Raw genomic sequence first — 23,974 nt, 5'->3', positions numbered from 1 at the left:
CCTGCCCGTGGCACGTCCCAGACCTGCCCAGGCTCCTGCTGGCACCTCGGGGTGATGCCCGGGCAGATGGGCCCCGGGCTGCAGCCCCCCCAAGGGGAGATCAGGGTGAGGACCAGCCTGGCACAGGGCAGGGGGCCCTCCCCCCACACTCCCGGCTCCCGGCACAGCCCGTGGGCCCCCCCTCTGCCTGCCGACGTGGAGGCTGTGCCGGAGACGTGTCAGCAGTGGGGTGGGAGCCAAGGGCATCGCCTGCGCCTGCCCCCAGTTTCGGGGGGGCGAAGGCTGTCAGCAGCCGCCCCGCCAAGGGAGGAGGCACCGGCCGACGGGGGCCAGAGGAATGTGCTGGGCACCGGAGCCACTCGCCAGATCCCCGCCAGCCAGCATCCATCGTCCCCATCGCCGTCCCCATGTGGGGATGTGTCTGCTTCCAATTAGGGCTTGTGGTACGGGGCCACGCTGGGTGGGCTGGGGGGAAACTGGAGTGGGGGGTCCCCCCTGCACCCCACTGCCGCCTCTCCTCGGGGTCTGCGTGGGCACCAAAGGGTGTCCCGGTGCTGGGCGCAGCCTGTGACATGGCACCATCGTGGGGACACTGTGAGCTCCGTCACAGCCCCTCTTGCCCCACCGTGCCTCAGTTTCCCCTCCTGGACTGGTGCACACGTGTGCATGGGCAGGAATGGGACGAGGTCGGCGGCGGGGGTTGGTTTTTTTTTGGGGGGGGGGATGGAGAGGGGAAAGGACATTTTTACTTTTCATGGCTTTGCCCCAAATTCATCCCTTTGAAATCCTTTTGTTGAACGGCCCCGCCCCCCGCACAGGCCCCGCCCCCGCGTACCGGCCCCGCCCCCTCCCCATCCCTCCCCCCCCATCAGGCCCCCCCGCTGTATTTCCACGATGGACGGATCCTGCTGCCAAACCCCCGGCGGCTGGGGATGGGACGTGGCGGGGATGGACGGGGGGCGGTGGGGATGGGGGGACAGAGTGGCGATCGGGGGGACACCGTGGGGATGGGGGACACCGTGGAGATGGGGGACATGGAAGGGGTGGGAGGAGAACCCCTGGGGAGCAGCAGGCTGCTGGGGAAGAGTTAACCCCCCCTTGTCCATGCTGGTCCCCCGGGCAGGGAACTGGGATGAACTGGGGGGAGCGGGGAGGGAGGGCTGGGAGGAAAGTGCTGACGTGGGGCTGGGAAGTGGCTGGGGAGGAGGAGGAGGAGGAAGAGCTGAGGCTGGGCTGGAGCATCGCTGCTCCTTGGGCCGAGCTCCAGCTGGAGGGACCCCTTGTCAGGGGCGGTGGAGCTGGAGGGGCCGGGCTGGGGGGGGGGCCAGGCTGGGGGCACCCGTCCCAGCTCCCCCTGCCAGGCCCCAGCTGAGCCCTGCCTTCCTCTGGGGTGGACGGATCCTGCCCCCACAGCTGGGCCAGGCCTCCCACGCGCCCGAGCCTCCCATCCCCATGGACTCCGGGATCCCCAGCTTTGGGGAACCTCCCCCTCCGCAGGGACCCAGCGCCTCCCTGGAGTGGGGGGTGCCCATGGCTGGGGCTGGGGGGGTGGAGGTTGGGGGACCCCCTGGGCTGTGGGACCTCAGAGCGCTGGTGTCCTTGCACTTCCTGGGGACATCCACTACATCCGTGCCCTGCCTGGCCTCCAGCCGCCCACCCATCCATCCTGCCACCCATCCACCCACCTCCCATCTCTGTGGCTGGAGGACCCCAGCCCCCAGTGTAAACTGAATCACTCCTAATGAGACAGACCACCAAACCACAGCCCCAACAGCCCACCCCCAGCCCAATGACATCAACCCCAACCCAAATACCCCAGCCACCAACCCAAATGCCCCAACCCAACAACCCCAAGAACCAACCCAATAACCGCAACCCAACAACCTCAGCCACCAACCCACCAAGCTCAACCACCTGACTACCCCAGCCCGACAACCCCAACCCCAAAACCTCAACCCAACAACCCAACAGCCCCGACCCCAAGCACCAACCCAACCACCCCAAGCACCAACGCCACCACCCCAACCCAACAGTCCCAACCCAACAACCCAACCACCAACCCAACAACACCAACCCAACGGACCCAGCCAGCTCCCGACTCCCCACTGGGAGTGAGACCCCCCCAGAACTAGCAGTGGGGGGGAGTGGTGCTGGGCATGGCCGATGTCCTTTGGGAACCGGGGACCTGCCACCCCTCTTGCTGGCAGGGGAGACCCCACAGTTCTGTCCTCTAAAAGCCATCAAACCTTCAGCCTCGTGAGTGCTGGGGCTCCCCCCATCCCTCCCGGGGTGCTCTTGGGGTTTGCACCACCCCCCCACCCAGACTTTGGGGTACGGCAGCCCCCAGGGTGCCCCCCACACGCCGGGGTCCTGTTGACTGGGGGTGGTGGAGGGTGCGAGGTGGGTTCCCGCAGCCCCACGCCCCGGCCACGTGGCACCGGAGCCACCGTCCCAGCCAGGTCCTGGGCACCCGTCCAGCCCGCGGCGGATGAGGTCACTCGGAGGAGCCGCGCCGGGAGAAATCCCAGCCAGGCTGCGGTGCCGGCCGGCAGCACGGGGAGCCCTCGTGTCCCCATCCCCGTCCCAATCCCTGTCCCCATCCCTGGGAAAATGAATCCAGCAGCCCCTGGGGATACTTGCCCTGGGGGTGCAGTGATGGGAGGCGGGGGGGACCCCCTCCAAAGGGACCTGGGGGGCTGTGGGGAGGCAGGGGGTGGGTGCTGGGGGTACCCCCACATTCCTCCCAGTCCCACCGTCCAGCTGGGATAGGGCTGGGGAGCATCGCCCCATCCCCAAGCTGCCCTGGGGGGTGCGGAGGGGCCCGCGGGCAGGAGCAGCAAATTCTTCAATGAAACTGAAGAGGCGAAAAAGGGGGGGGAGAAAAAAAAAGAAATAAAGAAAAAAAAAGAAATAAAGGAAAAAAAAGAAAAAAAGAAAAAGAGCGAGCAGAGAAGCAAACTGGCAACGGAAAATGTTCGGCGTGGAGCTCGGCCCTCAGAGTTTCCATGCCGGCTCTGCGAGCCCAGACGGCAGGGGCCCGGGCTGGGCTGCTGCTCCCCGCCCAGGAACATCCCCTCCCCAAAGCCCCCCACCTCCAAAAGCCCCTCTGACCCCCGGGGGTTGCCCCCCTCCATCCCTCCATCCCCAGCTCTGCTCCAGACCCCAGCCCTGGGATTTGGGGGTGCAGATGTGGAATGAGCCCCCCAGGAGGGACCCAGCCCTGGGATTTGGGGCCGCAGATGGGGATCGAGCCCCCAGGAGGGACCCGGTCCTGAGATTTGTGGGTGCAAATGGGGTGGGATGAGTCCCCCAGGAGGGACCAAGTCCTGGGATAGGGGGATGACCTCCCCAGGAGGGACCCAGCCCTGGGAGGGGGCAAAGCCGAGATCCCAATCCCCCTGCACCCATCCCAGGCAGAGGGACCGCTGAGCAGGGCGAGTTTGTCACCTCCATGTCCCCCGCTCAAGCTGGGGGTCCCCATGTCGCCGCCGCCGTGGGGACAGGAGCATCCTATTTTGGGACCCTCCCGGCAGCCAGTGCCCCCGCCGAGGAGCGGCGTGGCGTTGGCAGCCCAAAGGCCAATTAAGCAATTTGCCCTGCCTGCTTTGAGCGGCTGGAAATAGCCGGGGGAGTCGGTGCCCGTGATTACGGGGTTTTGCCCTGCCTGCCACAATTGAGGGTGCCGAGGGCCGGATGGCCACCAGGAATAGCCGGGGCGGTGCCGGGCTGCGGGCTGCGGCCGGGCCGGGGGAAACTGAGGCACCAAGCTCCCATCACGTCCCCATGGAAGGGGGGGTGGGGGTGAGAAAGGGGGAGCAACATGTTTTGGGTTTGAGAGGGGTGGGGTGACGGGGAAATACACCCCCCCCCCCCAAAGGGCTCCTCAGTGCTGGCACGGTGGGTCTGGGGACACTGAGGATGCTTGGGTCCCTTTGGAGCGAGGGGGTTCCTGCAGCGGGGACCTCAATGGGGTCAAACCCCCGCCATGGGGTCAAACACCTGCGTGTGACCACCTTGCAGGACACCGGCTGCCACCGTCCCCTTCCTGGCCCGGGGCCACCACCCCGGGCGAAGCCAGCGAGCCGGGGGGACCCAGGCGTGCGGGTGGGGACCTCGGGGACCAGGGCTGGGAGCGGGACAGGGAGCGGGGTGCTGGGAGGGGTGGGGGGAGAACGGACCCGGTGCGGGGCTGGCTGCTGGGGCTGCCGAGTGGGGAATGGGGAAAAGAGGGGGGAGAAAAAAAGGGAATTAATCCGATCCATGTGTCCGCGCTGTCGAGGGGAGTTAACTCACACCAGATGCCGGCGTCTGCTCCAGCTCTTCTCGGCGCAGGCAAACAAACCCCAGCGCCCTCCTCCCCCCAGCCCCCGGCCCCAGCAGCTCTGTTTTTCAGTAGGTCCTACCCAAAAGGGATTGGGGGGGGCTATGGGGGGTGGCTGCCCTCCCCTGCCCTCGCCCCCCCAATCCATGGGGCAACCTCTGCCCTGGATGTGGGCACTGACTTTGTGGGGCATCCACCAACTTTTTGGGGCAGCCACTGAATTTTTGTGGGTGACCATTGTCTTTTTGGGGCGGCCGCCTCCCTTCCCACACTGCCAGTGGCAGGTCCAGTTGGCACCAGTAAAACCAGTGCGGGGTGTGCGGGAAAAGGTCTCGGAGACCCCCCCAAAGGCTGGGGCTGGCAGGAGGTGGCTGCGGGTGACAACTCCCCCATCCCAATGTCCCCAAGGAGCGGGATGGTCCCGAGCGGGTACCACCACCCTGGGGCAGCATCCCGGGCATCCCCCGTCCCGCACCCCGTCCCCGGCCCAGGCCTACGCTTGGCGTCTCCCATTCTGCTTCCTAGGATCCTAATGACTTTTCCAGGCTTTTTTTTTAATTCTTTTTATTATTTTTTTTTTTTTTAAGTAGAATTTCTTCCCTTTCCCCTCCCAGCCCCCAACCCCTGCACCGAACCCTCCTGCATTCCTCGGGCGGGCGGCCGGGGGCTGATGAGGTGGCATCGTCCCGTTCCCCCCCCCCCCCTTTTTTTTTTCCCCTCCCTCTCCATGCATATAAAAAAAAAAAAGAAAAAAATGACATTCTTTTCTTTTCTGTCATGCTGCAAAAATTAAAGACACATCTTCAGGCTGGAGCCCGGCCAGGGGTTTTCGAGTCGCCGAGGCATGATTGGAGGAGTCTTCGCCTGCAACGTGTCTCGGATGCATAGATACAGGGCTTGAAAAGCCGCCAGCTGCTCCCTGCGCGCGCACGCGTGTCCCCGTGTGCACGCGTGTGCGTGTGTGTGCAACCCGCACAGATAACTCCTCCTGGGCTGTTTTTTTTTTTTTCTTTGCATTTAATTGCAGCCTGGAAAAAAAAAGACCTGGAGAGGTCACTGGTGCGAGGGTGGGTGTTTTTTGTGCTCTTTCGACGTGTCTCTCCCCCCCACCCCCAAGCCCCGTTATTTCATTGTTAAATTGCATTGATTTATTTTTTCCTGTTAAAAAAAAAAAAAAGAAATAATAAAGAAGTAACTTGGTGGGAGCTCCCGCTCGGACGTGGTTTCCCTCTGCAGCAAACCCAGTGCTCCCAGTGTGCTGTGGGCCCGCACGGCGAGGGGGGGCAAGCAGAGGTGTGAAGGCTTAACCCAGCTCTTTGCTCTTGCCCTCCACCCCCCCAGCAAGACCCCAGCCCCATTTCCCACTCCTTTCCCTTAAAGATCACCCCTTAAAACAGGGGGTGACCCCCCCCCAGGTGCCACATTGCCCCTGCAGGGCTCCTTCCCCCCCGCTCCACCCCTGAGCTCCAGGCGGCTGCCCCGGCCCTGGTAAATACGTATATTTTTTTGGCGTGTAATTACACCCTCCCCAAATTGCACGGTAGATTGTGGATTATTGTCAACGAGCTTTTGCTTTTTCCAACCAACGTGGCTCCTTCAAATGTGGAAACGGCCGTGGAGGCGTGCCAGGGGGGGAGAGAGGGGAGCGGGACGGCCGGGAGGGAGAGGATTGAGAAAAGAAAGGGAAAAAGGGGAAAAAAAGGGAAAAACCCAATAAAGCGAGTGGTCCTTGGGGGCATTTTGGGGGTGTCTGTGGGGATCCTGGCCCAAGGGATGCTCGGGGTGCTCATGCCCTTGGCCTTTGCACTGTGCTCGGGGGGTTTGGTCCCACTGCGTGAGGGTCCTGGTGGGGACAGGTGGGTGGGTGGGTGGGTGCTGGGGACCCCCAGGTGGACGTTCGGGTTGGGGGTCACAGTGGGGAGGGGGTGTTTGCAGCGCCCCGACCCCCTGGTGCAGCACCCGGCATCGCGTGGCACCGGGGTCCCCAAACCACCACGTGCCACATCGCCTGTCCCCAACCCTGCCCCAGCCACAGCCAGCCCCTCTAACACCTCAGGATGTGCAACCCCCCCCGCAAAAAACCACCCCCACCACCCCCCAAAAAACCCCCCGTCCCACCCACCCCAGCATCCCCTTCACATCCACCCCGCCGCCAGCCCCGCTTCAGGACGACACGCGTGTGCATGTCTGTGTATGCGTGTGCATGGACGGACAGACGGACGAGGGGGGGTGGGGGGTGTGGGGGGGTGCGAGGGGTGCCCCCCGACTCGCTGGGTTCTGCTGATTGGCCAAGGGGCCGTCCAAAATTCCCCGGTCGCGATGGGTCCCACCTCTCCCCGCCGCCGCACGGTATATAAGGGGAGGCGAAGGAGTGGGCAAGGGCAGTAGGAAGTTTCTGCTGGGGTCTGGATTTGGAGCTCCAGAGTCGGATCGGCCCCGTATGACCCCAACCTAAGAACAAAAGAGACCCCAAAGAGTCTACATGTCTAATATTTAGACATGTTCAGCTTTGTGGATTCTCGGTTACTGCTGTTGATAGCAGCGACTGTACTACTCACCCGCGGGCAAGGAGAAGAAGACAGTAAGTAGTCGGCGCCGGGGACGGTCCTCAGCCTGGGTGGGATGTGGGGTGACGGGTGGGGACGGGGGTCGGGCGGCATCTTCGACGCTGGGTCCTGCTGCCATGGGTCGGGGAAGGATAAAGGGGTGGTTGGCGTGGGGAGCCAGAGGGAAAAAATGTTGGGGGGAAGGGGGAAATTAAGGGAGAATAAATAAATAAAAAAAAATTAAAATGGAGGAAAAAGTGGGTTGGGGGGGTTGGGAGGGGGTGAAGGGGTTTTAGGGGGTCTGTGCTGGCGCAGAGAGTCGGGGCGTCCTGCCAAGAGCGGGGAAGGAGGGAAGGGTGGAGAGGAGCCGGCGGGGAAGGAGGGAGCGGGGAAGAAGAGGAGGAGGAGGAGGAGGAGGAGGAGGCAGGGACGGGAAAGGGGGGAAAGAGCGCGGGAGAGAGCGGAGAGGGGGGAGAGGAGGGGACGGGGGGGGGGGGCCCGGCCCTGGGATCTGCAAAAGCCATCAGGAAAGAATTAGAAAAGTCTCGGATGATTCATAAGGAAAATGTTTCGGCAGCCTGTAAAGTCGGGGCTGGCCAGACGGCTCGGGACGGGGGATGCCGCCCCACGGCCCCTCCGGGGGGCTGCGGCGGGGCTGGGGGGCTCGGGGGGACGGGGGCACGGCTGGGGTCACTGTCCCCCACCACCGGGTCCCCCCCTGCGCCCCGCGGGGCTGCCTGCGCCTGCCACCTGCAGGCTGGGGACACGGGGGACCCTGGGACAGAGCCAGGCCTGGGGCGCCCTTCGCATTTTGCCCAATTTTTGTCATTCGGGGGGGAATATTTTTTCTTGCACTTTATTTTATTTTACTTTACTTTATTTTGTTTTTTTGCATTTTGCCTTCTGCGTTTGACAGTATCCATTCTGCATTTTGCACTCTGCAGTTTGCATTTTACATTCTGCATTTTGCATTATTTTACATTCTTCCTTTTGCATTCTGCATTTTGCCGTTTGCAATATGCCTATTTTTTTCTGCCTTTTGCAATGATGTGCGTTTTGCCTTTTGCCTTTTTTTTTTTTTTTTTTTTAATTATTATTACGTTTTGGCCCTCCCCAAGCCAAAGCAGGGGGAAGCCACTGGCCGGGACACCCCCTCGTCCCCTCCCGAGGACCCTTCCCTGCGGTGGGGCCGGCCCCCGGGCCCTGGCGTGCCGCCCTGCCCTCCCCACGCCAGCCCCCGCCGGCCTCCAGTCTCCGGACTCTCATTCCCGGGCCCATCTGGCCTCATCCAGCCCCATCCCGCAGCCGCCTGGATTTAATTTCAGCCCAGACGCTGGGGCCAACCCACCCCATCCCACTCATCCCATCCCAATCCCCATCCCTGTCCCCGTCCCCAGCGGGTGGCGGGGACCCCCGTGCCACCCCCCCTGCCCGCCGCGGGGGTATTTGCCTTGGCCCCATCCACCGCGGGACGTAGCAAACTGGCTGGAGGTTTTTGTTTAAATTCCAGCGTACGTGGGAAGAGTTTATTGTGGTGCTTTTCCTGTGTCACCGCGATGGGCTGATGAGAAACAGATGAACGGGAGAAGCGCTGCAGGAGCGAGAGGGGGAGGATGGAGACTGGGGGGGGGGAAGAGCTTGAGACGGGCCGTGCGGGGGGCCGCCGCCGCCGTGCCCCCGCCCTCACGCTTCCCCCTCTCTCCCAGTTCAAACTGGAAGCTGCATACAGGATGGTCTGACGTACAACGACAAGGATGTGTGGAAACCCGAACCCTGCCAGATCTGCGTCTGCGACAGCGGCAACATCCTCTGCGACGAGGTGATCTGCGAGGACACCTCCGACTGCCCCAATGCCGAGATCCCCTTTGGAGAGTGCTGCCCCATCTGTCCCGACACCGACGGTACCGTGGCGTGTCCCCCCCCACCGCGGTGGTCCCCGGGGAGCAGCAGGGCTGGATCCTGCCCCTCAGCATCCTTCCCCTGGGTGCGGGGGTGGTGGGTCCCACTCGGCTCCTCTAAACGCCCGTCCTTTCTCCCACAGCCTCCCCTGTCTACCCAGAAAGCGCTGGAGTAGAGGTAAGGGCTCCCTCGCCCCCCCCCAAAAAAAAATCCATGGCATCCCCCACCTATTTTTGGAGAACCCCTTTTCTAACCACCCATCTCTCCCCAACAGGGCCCTAAGGGAGACACCGGCCCCAAAGGAGACAGGGTGGGTATCGCCACCGCAGAGCCCCCCCACACCGTTCCGCCAGGACCCCCGTCCCACTGGGGCTCACCCTCCTCTTCTCTTCCCCCAGGGACTCCCCGGCCCCCCTGGCAGAGATGGCATCCCTGGACAGCCTGGTCTCCCGGGACCCCCCGGCCCTCCAGGTCCCCCAGGCCTCGGCGGAGTGAGTATGGGGGGGTCCCCGGCGGTGCAGACCCCCATGGGGGTGCCCACGCCCTGCTCACCCCCTGTTCTCCCTCCTGCCTGCAGAACTTCGCTCCTCAAATGTCTTATGGCTACGATGAGAAAGCCGGTGGCATGGCCGTGCCCGGCCCCATGGTGAGCAGCGGGGTGGCACAGGTCCCCGTGGAGGGGACACGGGGAGGGACAGGGGAAGGGGTGAAGCTGGGTGAAGCACTGGGAGCGCATCCCCGGTGCTGAGGATGCTGCCAAGCCGTGGGAGGTGGGAGGGATGGGGAGGGATGTTTCTCCTGTGATGGGGTGATGGGGACATGGATGGGGTGGCAATGGGGACAGGGATGGGGACAGGGATGGGGTGGCAATGGGGACAAGGATGGGGTGGCAACGGGGACAAGGATGGGGTGGCAATGGGTTCAGGGACTGGGTGGTGATGGGGTGGCAACGGGGACAAGGATGGGGTGGCAACGGGGACAAGGATGGGGTGGCAATGGGGTCAGGGACTGGGTGGTGATGGGGTGGCAACGGGGACAAGGATGGGGTGGCAACGGGGACAGGGAATGGGTGGTGATGGGGACTGGGATAGGGTAGTGATGGGTTGGCAATGGGGGAGACAGGAATGGGGTGGCGATGGGGAGAGGGAATGAGTGGTGATGGGGACAGGGATGGGGCGGTGACCGGGACAGGGATGGGATGGTGATGGGGACAGGGATGGGGTGGCAATGGTGTAGCAGTGTGGACAGGGATGGGTGACAATGGGGACAGGGAATGAATGATGATGGGGACAAGGATGAGGTGGTGATGGGGACAGCAATGGGATGGTGGTTGGGGTGGCGATGGGGTGTCAATGGGGACAGGGAATGGTTGGTGATGGGGACAGGGATGGGGACAGGGTGGCATGGCAGCCACTGATCACCACTTGCCATTCTCCCTCCCAGGGTCCAGCTGGTCCCCGCGGTCTCCCCGGCCCTCCTGGCGCTCCTGTGAGTATCTCCCCCGCCCTCCCTTCTGGGGACAAGCAGCCCCAAGGGCCCCTTCGGTGGTGGGACCCCGGGTGGGATGGGAGGGGACAAGGGCAGGACGGGGCGTCCCACCCTTCCCAATGGCTACGGAAACATGTGGGGATGCATGTCCTTGCGCCACCATATGGGGGGACACCACCATTGCCAGAGGGGTCTTCAGGCCAAATCTTCTCATTTCTAACCCATTTTTTCCTTTTTTTTTTCTTTTCTTTTTTCCTCACCAACCCACAGGGTCCTCAAGGTTTCCAAGGTCCCCCTGGTGAACCTGGAGAGCCTGGTGCTTCTGTGAGTCCTGTCACCTCCTCCTCCAGCCTGATGTCCCACAGGGATGGGGACAAGGCAGCCTGTTCCCAGCCCTGGCTGTGACCACGCTGTTCCCATCCTGGGGCATCTCATCCAGGAGCTGTGGGAATGGGGCTGCCAGAGCCTGGCACTGCCCAGCTTGGGCGGCAGGGTGACAAGGGACAGCCATCACCCACAGCATCCTCATCCTGCGTCTCTCCTAGGGTCCCATGGGTCCCCGTGGTCCAGCCGGCCCCCCTGGCAAGAACGGAGATGATGTAAGTGGCCCGTGGATGGGGTCTCCCCCCCTCAATTTGGGGCCTGGTGGCCCTGCCAGCCCCCAAGGTGATCAGGAGCTGCCTGGCTTGGGGACGTGCCACCAACCTGCTGTCCTTCTCCTCAGGGTGAAGCTGGAAAGCCTGGCCGTCCTGGAGAGCGTGGTCCCCCCGGCCCCCAGGTGAGCTGCTCCCCACCAGGGGACACAGGAGGGGACACCCCCACCGCGGCCTGCCTGGTGGCAAAGCGAGGACGTGACACCAGCTGCCTGCCCCCCTTGGGGACAGGGGCAGTGGGGTGTGGGGACAGCATCCCCCAAGCATCTCCATAACCATCTCTCGTTCTCTCCTAGGGTGCACGTGGTCTCCCAGGAACCGCCGGTCTCCCGGGCATGAAGGGTCACAGGGTGAGTCCCTCCTCCCATCCTGGCAAGGTTTAGGGGAAGGGGGACCCCAACGTCTTTGGGGGGTCCTCTCCTGACCCCCCCATCTTCTCTCTCCTGCTCCCCAGGGCTTCAGCGGTCTGGATGGTGCCAAGGGTGAGCCCGGTCCTGCCGGCCCCAAGGTGAGGAGCGATGGCGGTGTCACCTCTGTCCTCCCGGTAAAGTCATCGCTGCCCCCTGCCTCCCTCGGAAGCAGGTCCCTCAATGTTCTCCTTTCTCCTAGGGTGAGCCTGGCAGCCCCGGGGAGAACGGTGCTCCTGGGCAGATGGTGAGTGATGGAGTCCCTGGGGATTGGAGGGGTTGGGGGGGTCCAGCCTCAGCCAGAAAAAGGGGATGGGGATGGGGGGCAAGATGTGATGGGGAAACAGCTCCTCCTCAGGGATGCTTCCCCAGGGATGCCCTGGGGAATGGGGTGGGAGTGGGTTAAGCCCCCTGGAAATGTCACGGTGGGCAGGAGCAGGGCGGGGGGGCACAGGGATGTGAGGAGACCCCGAAAGGGGAAAGCGGCTGCATTGGTGACCAAATGTGTCCTCTCCCCTCCCCAGGGTCCTCGTGGGCTTCCCGGTGAGAGAGGCCGTCCCGGTCCATCTGGCCCCGCTGTGAGTATCTGGTTTGGGGCAAGGCTGAGCAGGGGGGCTTGGGGGCTATCTCTTCTGCCGGTGGGCATCACTAATGTGTGCCTCCTCTCCCGCAGGGTGCTCGTGGTAATGACGGTGCTCCCGGTGCTGCTGGTCCTCCCGTAAGTAACCCCCAAACCCACCCATCCTCCACCAGCACCTGGCATCAGGTCCAGCTTCTCCAGAGGGAGATCCCATCCCAGCTCCACCATGGCCAGGAAATCCTGGATGGGGGCCAGAGCTCTGCTGCCCCGAAAACTCCTCGTCATCAGATGCGCGAGGTGTGATCCCTCCTCTGACACGTGCCCTCTCTCCCTTCTAGGGTCCAACTGGCCCTGCTGGTCCCCCCGGCTTCCCCGGTGCTGCTGGTGCTAAGGTAGGACCTGCCTGACCATCTCCTCCCAGGTTCCATCTCCTGGGCTGGGAGAAACTGGGGGAAACTGGGAGCATGGGGTGGGGGAGAAGGACCGAGTGTCGAATGGGTTCCCCCACGTGGCCCAAAAATGAGAAAACCCAAAGTGCTGTGGGCTCGCCCCTGCCTGGGACGGTGGGGCAGATGGGGACATCCCCAGCCAAGTCCCATGGGCATCTCTCCTGGCTTTGCCTCCATGGGGAAGGAGCTGCAGGTGGAGGGGGAAATCAGGGGTTTCAGGACAGCCCTCATGCTCACGGCTCTTCCTCCCTCCTCTTCCTCCCCCAGGGTGAAACTGGTCCCCAGGGAGCTCGTGGCAGCGAAGGTCCCCAAGGTGCCCGTGGTGAGCCCGGTCCCCCTGGCCCTGCTGGCGCTGCTGGTCCTGCTGTAAGTGGCATCCGCCGGCTCCGTGTCCTTTAGCCTCATGTCCTGCCAGGTCCGGTGTAATCCTCCTCCTCCTCCTCTTTCTCTCCACAGGGCAACCCCGGTGCTGATGGTCAACCCGGTGCCAAAGGCGCAACTGTGAGTGTCCCTCGCCCCCTGCCTGGCTCTGGGATGAGGGTCCTTGCTGCTCCCTCACCTCCTCCTCTGCCTCTTCTAGGGTGCTCCTGGCATTGCTGGCGCTCCCGGCTTCCCCGGTGCCCGCGGTCCCTCCGGACCCCAGGGTCCCAGCGGTGCCCCCGGTCCCAAGGGTAACACTGTGAGTATCCCCAGACACCTCCATCCACCTTCTCCCGGGGTTGGATCCCTTCTTCTGCTCCAGCAAGCTGCTGTCCCAGCTGGAGATGTCTCCTCTGGCATCCCTCCTGCAGGCACAGGATGGTGCTGGGGTCTGACGGATGCTGACCACCCCTGCCCCTGCAGAGGGGCCAGGCGGGATGAGGCTCAGGGCTCCCTTTGATCATCAATCTGGTGTTAAATGGGTTTTCCCTCTTCTCTCCTTCCACCTCCAGGGTGAACCCGGTGCTCCAGGCAACAAGGGAGACACTGGTGCCAAAGGCGAACCCGTAAGTGACCCCCGCCCCCATACCTCCTTGAGGGCTCAGCCCCTCCTGGCTCCCATGGGTGCTCCCGTGGGTGCTCATCCCTTCGCCTCCTTCCCCAGGGTCCCGCTGGTGTCCAAGGTCCCCCTGGCCCAGCTGGCGAGGAAGGCAAGAGAGGAGCTCGTGGTGAGCCCGGCCCCGCTGGGCTTCCTGGCCCTGCTGGCGAACGTGTGAGTAGCATCAGTCCTTGTCCTCCCATCCCCGCCATGTCCCTGTCCCCATCCCTGTCCTCCTCCCACCTCCCAACATCCAGTGGCTGAGCCTCATGGGTGCTCCGGGACAGGCACCCATCGTGGTGACATCTCCAGCCCCTTCCCTCCACCGAGGTCTCCAATGGAGCATCTTGGCAGGAACACCAGGGTCCTTCCACTGGTGGCTGGGTCTCACATTGCCGCATCCCTACCCTGCACCCCCAAGCCCCTCGAGGCCACCCTGTGTCTCCACACTGACCCCCCTCCTGTCCCTCGCAGGGTGCTCCTGGCAGCCGTGGTTTCCCTGGCGCTGATGGCATGGCCGGTCCCAAGGTAGGTGCCCAGGTCTCCCTCCTGCCTGTCCGGGCCAGAAAGCCGTGTCCTCAACGGGGCAGCGGGGACACCGTGCATTTGTCAGCCATCCCCACACGGTGGCGAGGCCAGATTGGCACCACTGCCACCGCCAGTGACACGGCTCCGGTCCCCGTCCCCGGATGATGTCCTGCAGCTGTGGTGACCTCCGTCCCCTCTCCCATCCCTCCCCAGGGTCCCCCTGGCGAGCGCGGCTCCCCCGGCCCCGTTGGCCCCAAAGGATCTCCTGGTGAAGCTGGACGCCCCGGGGAACCCGGCCTCCCCGGTGCCAAGGTGAGCACGGCGGGGCGGTGGGCACAGTGGCAGGGTGGCTACGAGCAGCAGTGAGCCACGTCAGCACGGCCACCACACTGGTGGCCCTGCCCCAGGGATGGACGCCGGCTGACACGCTCTCCATGCCAGCGGAGAAGCTGCTTGCCAGGATGCTCACGTTCGCTGGAGCATCTCTTGGAGCCCTGAGCTTCTAACCCACCTCACCCTCCCTTGCAGGGTCTGACTGGAAGCCCTGGGAGCCCCGGTCCTGACGGCAAGACTGGCCCCCCCGTAAGTGGTACCTGCTGATGCCCCGCTCCTCCCTTGGCCCGCCATGGGCTCTGCTAAGGGGGTGCTCGCTCACCTTCCCTCCCATAATAGGGTCCCGCTGGTCAAGACGGCCGCCCCGGCCCCCCCGGCCCCCCTGGAGCCAGAGGTCAAGCTGGCGTGATGGGTTTCCCCGGTCCCAAAGGTGCTGCGGTGAGTGTGAACGGGAGCTGCCTCCCCGGGGGGGCTGCTGGAGGGGATGCTGCCCGGCGGATGCAGGAGTCCCGGTCCATGAGGGATTCCCGGCTGCTGGCTTCTGCCACCACCCGGGACGGTGGCTGCGGGTGGGCATGTGGCTCCTGTGGAGCAGGCACCCAAGGAGGGGGGGCTCAGGGGACGTGTCCCCCCTGGGCAGGGTTGCGCTGGTGCATCCTCCAGCCCGTCTGAGCCTGCAGGCTCGTGCGCGTCGGCGTCGTGATGCCGTCATGGGTCTCATCCTGCTCTTCTGCTTTCAGGGTGAGCCTGGCAAACCTGGCGAGAGAGGTGCTCCTGGCCCCCCCGGCGCTGTTGTAAGTATTCGCCAGAGCCCAGCCAGTCTGGTGGTGGCTTGGCAAGGGAGCTTCGCCCCGACGTGGGGCTGGGATGGGACATGGGACGGCCGAGCTGGGGCTGGGGAAGGCTCCAAGGACGGGGATGGCAGTGGGCTGAGGTGGCTGGACTCCAGCCCGGTGGCTGCCAGCAGCTTTGGAGCGGGGACAGCAGGAGGTGACGTGGCCGCGGGCAGCTGGCCGTGGCTTCTCCTGTCCTTCGAAGGATGCTACGGCCGCATCCAGCCCGGCACCCAGTTTTGGGGGGTGCAGAGTCCTGCGGGGGCATTGGTGGGCTGCGGGTTGGGGCTCTGCTCTGAGCACCCTCTTCTCCCTCTTCCACAGGGTGCTGCTGGCAAAGATGGTGAAGCTGGTGCCCAAGGTCCTCCCGGCCCTACCGTGAGTATCAACACACTCTTGGCCACCCATAGCCACACTCGGCCACCAGAGAAGGGGCTCGGGAGCCGACTGACCCCCCCTCACGCTTGTCTCGTCTCCCCCAGGGTCCTGCTGGAGAAAGAGGTGAACAAGGTCCCGCTGGTGCTCCTGGCTTCCAGGTGAGGGATGTCCCCTCCCCTTGCAAGGGGACAAACCGCCCAGGGTGGGGGTGACGTTGCCCCTTTCCTTGTCCCCTTTGGTCATCCACCTCCGTGGTGTTTCATCGCTCCTCCTCTTCCTCCCCAGGGTCTGCCGGGCCCCGCTGGCCCCCCCGGTGAGGCTGGCAAGCCCGGTGAGCAGGTGAGTGTGGGTGAGCATGGCTGCGGTGTGGCATTGTCCCTGTCCCCTCCCAGTTGCCCATCTCCCAGCCAGGGGCATGGGGGGCACCCCCTCAGCGCACCCCGAGGCGATGTGCTCCGTGTAGCCTCTCCCCCTGGAAGCAGTGGGGACCCCAGCCCTGCCTTGTCCCCCCAGGACTGCGGGACCCCCTCCCTCCCCATTCCCGGGGGCATCCCAGGGACCCCCCCGGCCTGTCCCCAGGGCCACCCTTTCCCTCCCTGACTCTGCACCCTCTCCCTCCCGCACAGGGTGTCCCCGGAGATGCTGGTGCTCCCGGTCCTGCTGGTGCCAGGGTAAGTTGAACCCCGCTCGCTCCCCAGCTGGCTCTCGGCACCCCCCCGGTGCCCACCGCCCCCCTGACGGCTTCGGCCCCTCTCCTGCCTCCCCCCTCCAGGGCGAGAGAGGTTTCCCCGGCGAACGCGGCGTCCAAGGTCCCCCCGGTCCCCAAGGTCCTCGTGGTGCTAATGGTGCTCCTGGTAACGATGGTGCTAAGGTGGGTGCGAGGTCTGGGCTCTGCGCAGGGTTGGGGACATCTGGGTGATGGGTGACCGTCCCCGGACGGTGGCTCTTGGGGTTCAGATGTAAAGCTTTGCGGGGGGGGGTTTGGCTTTGCCCCCTTTTGCTGGGGCTGGTTCTGGCAGCCAGGCAGGGTGTTGCTGCGCCGAGGAAGCGCCAGGTTCCTGCTAACGCCCGTTTTCTCTCTCTCTTGCCCAGGGTGATGCTGGTGCTCCCGGTGCCCCCGGGAGCCAAGGCCCCCCCGGTCTGCAGGGTATGCCCGGAGAGCGTGGTGCTGCCGGCCTGCCAGGCGCCAAGGGTGACAGAGTACGTGTCCCCCAAAATCCTGATGTCCCCTCTTGGTCCTCTGCTCCCGGCCATCCCCGTGCCCGCTCCATCATCCCCTCGGGGCTGGATGTGCTCCACGAAACCAAGGCCGGTGGGCAGCAGCCCCCGAGCGAGGGGATGCTCCGTGTCACCTCTGTCCCCATCCGAGTGTGGCCCTTGGGGACAGTCCCTTGCTGCCAGCTGGGAGCTGAGCCCCGCTCCTCCCCCGGAGCCCGGGAGGGGGAGGATGTGAAGAGCCTGGGGCGTCTCGGTGCTGCTGTGCAACTTGGAGGGGAAAAGGGGGGGTGACCCGCCTGGAGGGGACCTCCCCAGGTAACCCGCCATCGTCTTCCTCTCCCAGGGCGACCCTGGTCCCAAAGGTGCTGACGGCGCTCCTGGCAAAGACGGTCTCCGAGGTCTGACCGGCCCCATCGGCCCCCCCGGCCCCGCTGGTGCTCCCGGTGACAAGGTAGGGCCATCTCCTGGCCAGACGCTGCACCGGTGACCGCTGTGTCCTGGTACCCACTGCCACCTCCTCGCCACAGCCCTGAGATCCTTGTTTTTTGGTTTTTCTCCCCTTTTCCAGGGTGAAGCTGGTCCCCCTGGTCCTGCTGGTCCCACTGGTGCCCGTGGTGCTCCTGTAAGTGTCCCCCCTGCCCTGCCAATGGCCCTGACATGGGTGGCCATCCTTTGGTGGCCACAGGTGAGCACCCCCTGCCTGGGGTGACACCATTCTCGCCATCTCTCCTAGGGTGACCGTGGCGAGCCCGGCCCTCCCGGTCCTGCTGGATTTGCTGGCCCCCCCGTAAGTGCGGTGGCCTCGCTCCTCCCTGCTCCGGGGGCCTGACCCTGCCCTGCCGGGCGATGCTGAGCCCCCCCCGCCCCAGCCCCGGCTCATCCCACTCCGCTCTCCCGCAGGGTGCCGACGGCCAGCCTGGTGCTAAAGGTGAAACTGGTGATGCTGGAGCCAAGGGTGATGCCGGTCCCCCCGGCCCTGCCGGCCCCACTGGTGCTCCTGGCCCTGCCGTAAGTTGGCCCCCCACCACACCCCACACCCCCTTGGGATCCAGCCCCACAGCACAGCTCACGCCTCTCCTCCTCCTCTTCCTCCTCCACAGGGTGCTGTTGGTGCTCCTGGTCCCAAAGGTGCTCGCGGTAGCGCTGGACCCCCTGTAAGTACCAGTCTCATGGTGGGGAGGGGGGTTTGGGGAATCCAGGGGACCCCCCAGGCATGAACACCCTCAAGGTGCCTTAACACCTGCTGTGTCTCACTCTGTCCCCCCAACACGGTGGGGCAGAGGGGAGCTGGGGGCACTTCTAGCCCTGCACCCCCAAAACCATCTGGGGGGACCTGGGGTGGCTTCATGCCATGGAGGGGATGGAGCAGAGGGGAAAAGGAGGGGTTTGCCTTGACCACCCCTGCCGAAATCAGCCCCAGCTCCCTCCTGGATGGACACTTTCCTTCTGGCCACCGGCCTGGGGATCCCTGTGGTGGCCCCCAGCCAGGGGACTGTCCCCTGGACCCGCTCCACGGTGGAGGCAGGTGATTCCTGGATCTGGCCCCTGGTGACTCCAGCTTCTCTCCTTTCCAGGGTGCTACTGGTTTCCCTGGTGCTGCTGGAAGAGTTGGTCCCCCCGGCCCCTCTGTGAGTACCCCCAGTGGGGCGAGAGGTGGGGGCTCAGGGGGGCAGGAGGGTGCTGGACGGCGGCTGCTGGTGATGGGGGCACATGGGACGGGAGATGCTGGGCACCCATCCAGGCGGCTCCACGTGGCTGCCCTGTCCCAGTTGGCACTGGGACACCCCTGGCCGCCCTTCAGCTGGCAGCTGGGGGGGTCCCAGGCTGCTGCCTGACGGCATTGCCTCCCCCCGCACCCAGGGAAACATCGGCCTCCCCGGCCCCCCCGGCCCCAGCGGGAAGGAAGGTGGCAAAGGACCCCGTGGTGAAACTGGTCCCGCTGGCCGCCCCGGTGAGCCCGGCCCCGCTGGCCCCCCTGGCCCCCCTGGCGAGAAGGGCTCTCCTGGCGCTGACGGCCCCATCGTAAGTCACCCCGCCCAGGGTCGGACCCCTTCCACGGCGCTGGGGACGCTGGGCAGCATCATGCTCCCCCCAAGCCCAGCATCCCTCGGCCGCCCCCTCCACGGGGAGGGTGGCCCCCACTGCTACCACCACCCTGAGGTGCCGTTTGTCCCTGCAGGGCGCTCCTGGCACCCCCGGACCCCAAGGTATCGCTGGCCAGCGCGGTGTCGTCGGCCTCCCCGGACAGAGAGGCGAGAGAGGCTTCCCTGGGCTGCCCGGCCCCTCTGTGAGTACCTGGGGGGCGAGACGATGCTGGGACCCCCCCCCCGGGGTCCAACTCACCTGTGCGGTGCTGGGCTGGAGGATGCTTATCGGTGTCTGACGCCTCCGATCGTCTCCCTTTCACAGGGTGAACCCGGCAAACAAGGTCCCTCTGGTTCCCCTGGCGAGCGCGGTCCTCCCGGCCCCATGGGCCCCCCCGGCCTGGCTGGACCCCCCGGTGAAGCTGGACGTGAGGTGAGCAGCCACAGGCAACCATCAGTGTTGGGGGGGCACAGACCCCCGCGTGTTGGACTTGGGTTTGCTGTGCCGAGGACTTGCCAACTCATGGCATGCATGGATGCTGCCGTAGTCGGTGCATGGTGGGGCTGGCAGTGGGCTGAGCGGGGACGGTGCCATCCAGGCCCCTCGTTAGCCCCCACCTGCCCTAACGAGGGGGTCTTTGCTCCTCCGTAGGGTGCTCCCGGTGCTGAAGGTGCCCCCGGTCGCGATGGTGCTGCTGGTCCCAAGGTGAGTGGGCTGGTGAGGGGGGCGCGGGAGGGGGCGATGGGGCTGCGCCGGCCCACACTGACCTCTCCTCTTCCTCTTCCTCGTCCTCCTCCTCCTCTTCCTCCTCCTCCTCACAGGGTGACCGTGGTGAGACTGGCCCCGCCGGCCCCCCTGGTGCTCCCGGTGCCCCCGGTGCCCCCGGCCCTGTCGGTCCTGCTGGCAAGAACGGAGATCGCGGTGAGACGGTAAGTGATGCTCTGCCCAGCGTGTGCCCCCCCTCGCACCCCTCAGCCCAGGGCTCGTCCCAGTCACGGGGCAAGGACGGGTCCTGCAAACCCTCGGCGGGTCAGGGTCCAGCCCTGGGCTCAGCCCTCCGTGCTGGACAAGCTTCCCGGGAAGCCTGGCATCCCACCACCCGGCTCAGGGTGATGCTCCCCCAATGTGGTGGCAGCAGAAGGTGGAGGATGCTCTAACCTGTCCCCTTCTCTCCTGTCCCAGGGTCCCCAAGGTCCCGCTGGCCCCCCTGGTCCTGCTGGTGCTCGTGGTCCTGCTGTAAGTTGATGTTCTCCTTCATCCTCCTTGTGCTTCTGAGTCCCAGCGCGGCGGCAGTGGCTGGCCTGGACCCTGCTCAACACATCTTCTTCCTCCTCCTCCAGGGCCCACAAGGTCCCCGTGGTGACAAAGGTGAAACTGGTGAACAGGGTGACAGAGGCATGAAGGGTCACAGAGGCTTCTCCGGTCTCCAGGGCCCACCTGGTCCTCCTGTAAGTCCCATGGGGTGACTGTGGGTGCTGCCCCACATCCTGGAAGCAGAGTGAGATGCTGATGGGACTTCTTCTTGTTCCTCGCTTTGCACAGGGCTCTCCTGGTGAACAAGGTCCTTCTGGTGCTTCTGGTCCCGCTGGTCCAAGAGTAAGTCTCCAGCTGAGCCACAACCTCCATCCAGGGCTGGAGCATCCTGGGGGGAGCAGGGAGGAGAGGGTCCCCTCTGGCGCTGGGTTTCTCATGGGGACAGGGGTTGCGGCTGGAGGGGATGACTCTGCTGGGGCAGGATGGCCGTGATCACCCCCTCTCCTCTCCCGCAGGGTCCTCCCGGCTCCGCTGGTGCTGCCGGCAAAGACGGTCTCAACGGGCTCCCTGGCCCCATCGGCCCCCCTGGCCCCCGCGGTCGCACCGGTGACGTCGGCCCCGTCGTACGTATCAGCTCCTCTGCCGCTGCCTGCCCAGAGCCGCCTGCCTTCATCTCCTGCTCACCATCCTCCTTCTCCTCCTCCCACAGGGTCCCCCTGGTCCACCTGGCCCCCCTGGTCCTCCTGGCCCCCCCAGCGGCGGCTTCGACTTCAGCTTCCTGCCCCAGCCGCCCCAGGAGAAGGCCCACGATGGTGGCCGCTACTACAGAGCTGATGATGCCAACGTGATGCGCGACCGGGACCTGGAGGTTGACACCACCCTCAAGAGCCTGAGCCAACAGATCGAGAACATCCGCAGCCCCGAGGGCACCCGCAAAAACCCTGCCCGTACCTGCCGCGACCTGAAGATGTGCCACGGCGACTGGAAGAGCGGTCAGTGTCCCCAGCGGTCCCCGTGTCCCTCTGGGATGGTCTCACCTCCATCCCTCTGTCGCCTCTACCTCCATCCTTCCTCCATCCCCCCGGTTGATCCTCGCTTTCATTCCTCCATCCTGTCTCTCACAGCTGCTCTTACCTTCATCCTCTGCCTCTCATGGCTGCTCCTCACCTCCAACCCTCTTACCTGCTCCTCACCTCCATCCTCCATCCCTTCATCATTTTTCACAGCTGCTCCTCCCCTCCTTCCTCTGTTCCTTGTGGCTGTTGCTCCACCCCCCCAGATGCCTCCTACCTGCTCCTCACCTCCCTCCTCCATCTCTCATGGCTGCTCCTTACCTCCACCCACCATCCCTTCATCCTCCCTCTCTCACCCCTCACCTATCCCTCCATCCTCTGTCTCTCCCACCTAATCCTCACCTCCATCCTCCGTCCTCCACGCCTGCTCCTCACCTCCATTCTCTATGCTTGTTCCTCACCTCCATCCTGGCCACCTGCCTCCCTCCTCTCTCCCTGACTCCCCTCCCTCTGCCCCACAGGCGAATACTGGATCGACCCCAACCAAGGCTGCAACCTGGATGCCATCAAGGTCTACTGTAACATGGAGACAGGCGAGACGTGTGTCTACCCCACTCAGGCCACTATTGCCCAGAAGAACTGGTACCTCAGCAAGAACCCCAAGGAGAAGAAGCACATCTGGTTTGGCGAGACGATGAGCGACGGCTTCCAGGTGAGTAAGGGGATAATGGGGGTGGACAACTGGGATGGACAACCAACTCTGTGGTGCCTAATGCCTCTTCTCCGGCAGTTCGAGTATGGTGGTGAGGGCTCCAACCCAGCCGACGTCGCCATTCAGCTGACCTTCCTCCGCCTGATGTCCACTGAGGCCGCCCAGAACATCACCTACCACTGCAAGAACAGCGTCGCCTACATGGACCAGGACACCGGCAACCTGAAGAAGGCCCTTCTCCTCCAAGGCGCCAACGAGATCGAGATCAGGGCTGAAGGCAACAGCCGCTTCACCTACGGTGTCACCGAGGACGGCTGCACGGTGAGTGGTCCCGGGATGGTCCTGGTGGGTGGTGGTGGGGACGTGTTACGGGGACGGGGCTGATCCTGACGTCCCCGCAGAGTCACACCGGCGCTTGGGGCAAGACAGTCATCGAGTACAAGACGACAAAGACCTCTCGCCTGCCCATCATCGATTTGGCTCCTATGGACGTTGGCGCTCCAGACCAGGAATTCGGCATCGACATCGGCCCCGTCTGCTTCTTGTAAACCGGACGCCCCACGCGTAACAGGAGAGAGTAATAATAATAATAATAATAAAAAAAAAAAAAACAGCCGAAAAAAAAGGAGAAAATGTCACATGGACTTGAATTTGTGTCGGTTTCTATCCAGCGTCTCTAAACTATTTGCGTTTCCATAAAAGAAAAACCTAAAAAAAAAAAAACAAACCCCAAAAAAGCATTAAACCAAAAAAAAATAATAAAAAATAAATGACTTTTCAAACAAAATCACCAGGCAGTGGGTTCGCTTGCTTGCCCTCCTCCTCCTCCTCCTCCTCAGGGTCAGGCGCTCCTCAGCCCCGGAGACGGCGCAGCTCAGCTCACCCAAAGCGCCGAGCCCCCCCCCCGCAGTGCCGAACCCCCCCAAATCGGAGCGTCGGGACCCACCGAATGCCCCCCCCAGCTCTCCCCTTCCCCGCTGGCCTCTCCGCTTCTTGCATCTCATTAGTATATATTAATTTTTTTGCTGCAAGGAAGATGTTTAACTCTTGGTTATAATTTGCTTTTTTTTGTGGTTGTTTTCCCCCTCTCTTCCCCCATCCCCTCCTTGTTTTTTGGTTTATTTTGTTGGATTTTTTTTTTCTTATTTTATTTTTATTCAGGCAGCAAAATCAATTCATTCCCAAGCACATCAGGGGAGCAGCCGCTGCCCCCGCCGCCGAGCAGACCCGACCCTTCGCTGCATGCTCTCCTTTTCTGGAAGGCTACCTCACCGCTGTGCTTTGGGTTTTGGTTTTTTTTTTTTAATTTGTTTTCTTAATTTTGGGGTTATTTTTCTTTCATTTTCAAGTAGTTTTAGGTTCGTTTGGGGTTTTTCAGCCGTGCCGGGACTTTCCTGCCAGGTTCAGAGCAAAGGTGCTAATTTTTCTCTTAATATTCCCCCCCTTCCCTCTCTGTTTTGTTGCTCTGTTGTTCTTTTATTTTCAGTTTCCTCCGTTCAAGGTCCCTCAGGAGTCGCTGAGGTTTTTTCACCCGCGGGATTTTTATCCTGGGGTGGCTTTTTTTTTAATTATCTTTTATTTTTGGTCCCGCAACACCCGAGCCCGGGACCGCCTGGTGCTACAGCCTCCAAAGACGCGACTCAGCTTGATTTATTTTAATTTCACTATATTTTGGGATTTTTTTTTTCCCCCTCCTTTCTTTGCTGCCCAGCTCAACTTGTGAATTTTCTAAAGGTGCTATTTAACCCTCCCACCACCACCCTCATCCCGCAAGCAAATCCCGGAGCAAATGCAAGGTAGAGCCAACAAAAAATTAAAAGCCGTGAAAGGGAAAAAAATTCCCCCGATTTCCAGGTTAAGCAGGTGGAACTTCAGCTCCGCTCTTGTCTTCCAGCAGCTTATTCTCCATCCATCCATCCATCCATCCACCCATCCATCCATCCCTCCCTCCCTCCATCCATCCATCCATCCATCCATTCCTGCATCCCTGCATCCCTCCCCGGGCACGGAGGGGCACGAACCCACACCGTTTGCCGGCCCCCATCTCCCGGCGCATGCTCCGGGCTCTCCTGGAGTCTGTACCTAGTTTTGTATATGTATAATAATAATAATAATAATAATTTGAAATTGTTTTGGGTTTTTTTTTTTTAATTATTTTTTTTTTCTGACTGCTGAAATAAAGCATGTGAAATGATCCAACCAACCTGGGGTGCTCTTCGCCGGCGGCTCTCGCTCTCGGGTGTGTGGGTGGGGGTCCCG

At 63.3% G+C, this 23,974-nt stretch overlaps 1 protein-coding gene across 1 annotated transcript; it reads left to right on the top strand.

The window, feature by feature from the left end:
* The first annotated feature begins 6,584 nt into the window (after window positions 1-6,584).
* COL1A1 (collagen type I alpha 1 chain) lies at window positions 6,585-22,502 on the top strand. The gene is made up of 51 exons (XM_054224712.1): window positions 6,585-6,902; window positions 8,574-8,768; window positions 8,909-8,943; window positions 9,041-9,076; window positions 9,165-9,257; window positions 9,344-9,412; window positions 10,210-10,254; window positions 10,525-10,578; window positions 10,800-10,853; window positions 10,979-11,032; window positions 11,204-11,257; window positions 11,362-11,415; window positions 11,517-11,561; window positions 11,839-11,892; window positions 11,988-12,032; window positions 12,233-12,286; window positions 12,611-12,709; window positions 12,800-12,844; window positions 12,924-13,022; window positions 13,276-13,329; window positions 13,428-13,535; window positions 13,836-13,889; window positions 14,103-14,201; window positions 14,418-14,471; window positions 14,562-14,660; window positions 14,963-15,016; window positions 15,380-15,433; window positions 15,538-15,591; window positions 15,719-15,772; window positions 16,060-16,104; window positions 16,206-16,304; window positions 16,526-16,633; window positions 16,995-17,102; window positions 17,220-17,273; window positions 17,385-17,438; window positions 17,552-17,659; window positions 17,752-17,805; window positions 18,226-18,279; window positions 18,512-18,673; window positions 18,831-18,938; window positions 19,061-19,168; window positions 19,388-19,441; window positions 19,558-19,665; window positions 19,919-19,972; window positions 20,077-20,184; window positions 20,279-20,332; window positions 20,506-20,613; window positions 20,700-20,982; window positions 21,525-21,715; window positions 21,794-22,036; window positions 22,117-22,502. Exons 1-51 carry the CDS (start codon window positions 6,821-6,823, stop codon window positions 22,261-22,263), a joined length of 4,362 nt encoding a protein of 1,453 aa, XP_054080687.1. The 5' UTR covers window positions 6,585-6,820; the 3' UTR covers window positions 22,264-22,502.
* Window positions 22,503-23,974: the final 1,472 nt, after the last annotated feature.

The sequence above is a fragment of the Rissa tridactyla genome, chromosome 19 (assembly GCF_028500815.1).
Source record: "Rissa tridactyla isolate bRisTri1 chromosome 19, bRisTri1.patW.cur.20221130, whole genome shotgun sequence".
NCBI lineage: Eukaryota > Metazoa > Chordata > Aves > Charadriiformes > Laridae > Rissa > Rissa tridactyla.
The sequence above is the reverse complement of the archived record's forward strand: the minus strand, read 5'-3'. Positions and strand labels throughout refer to the sequence as shown.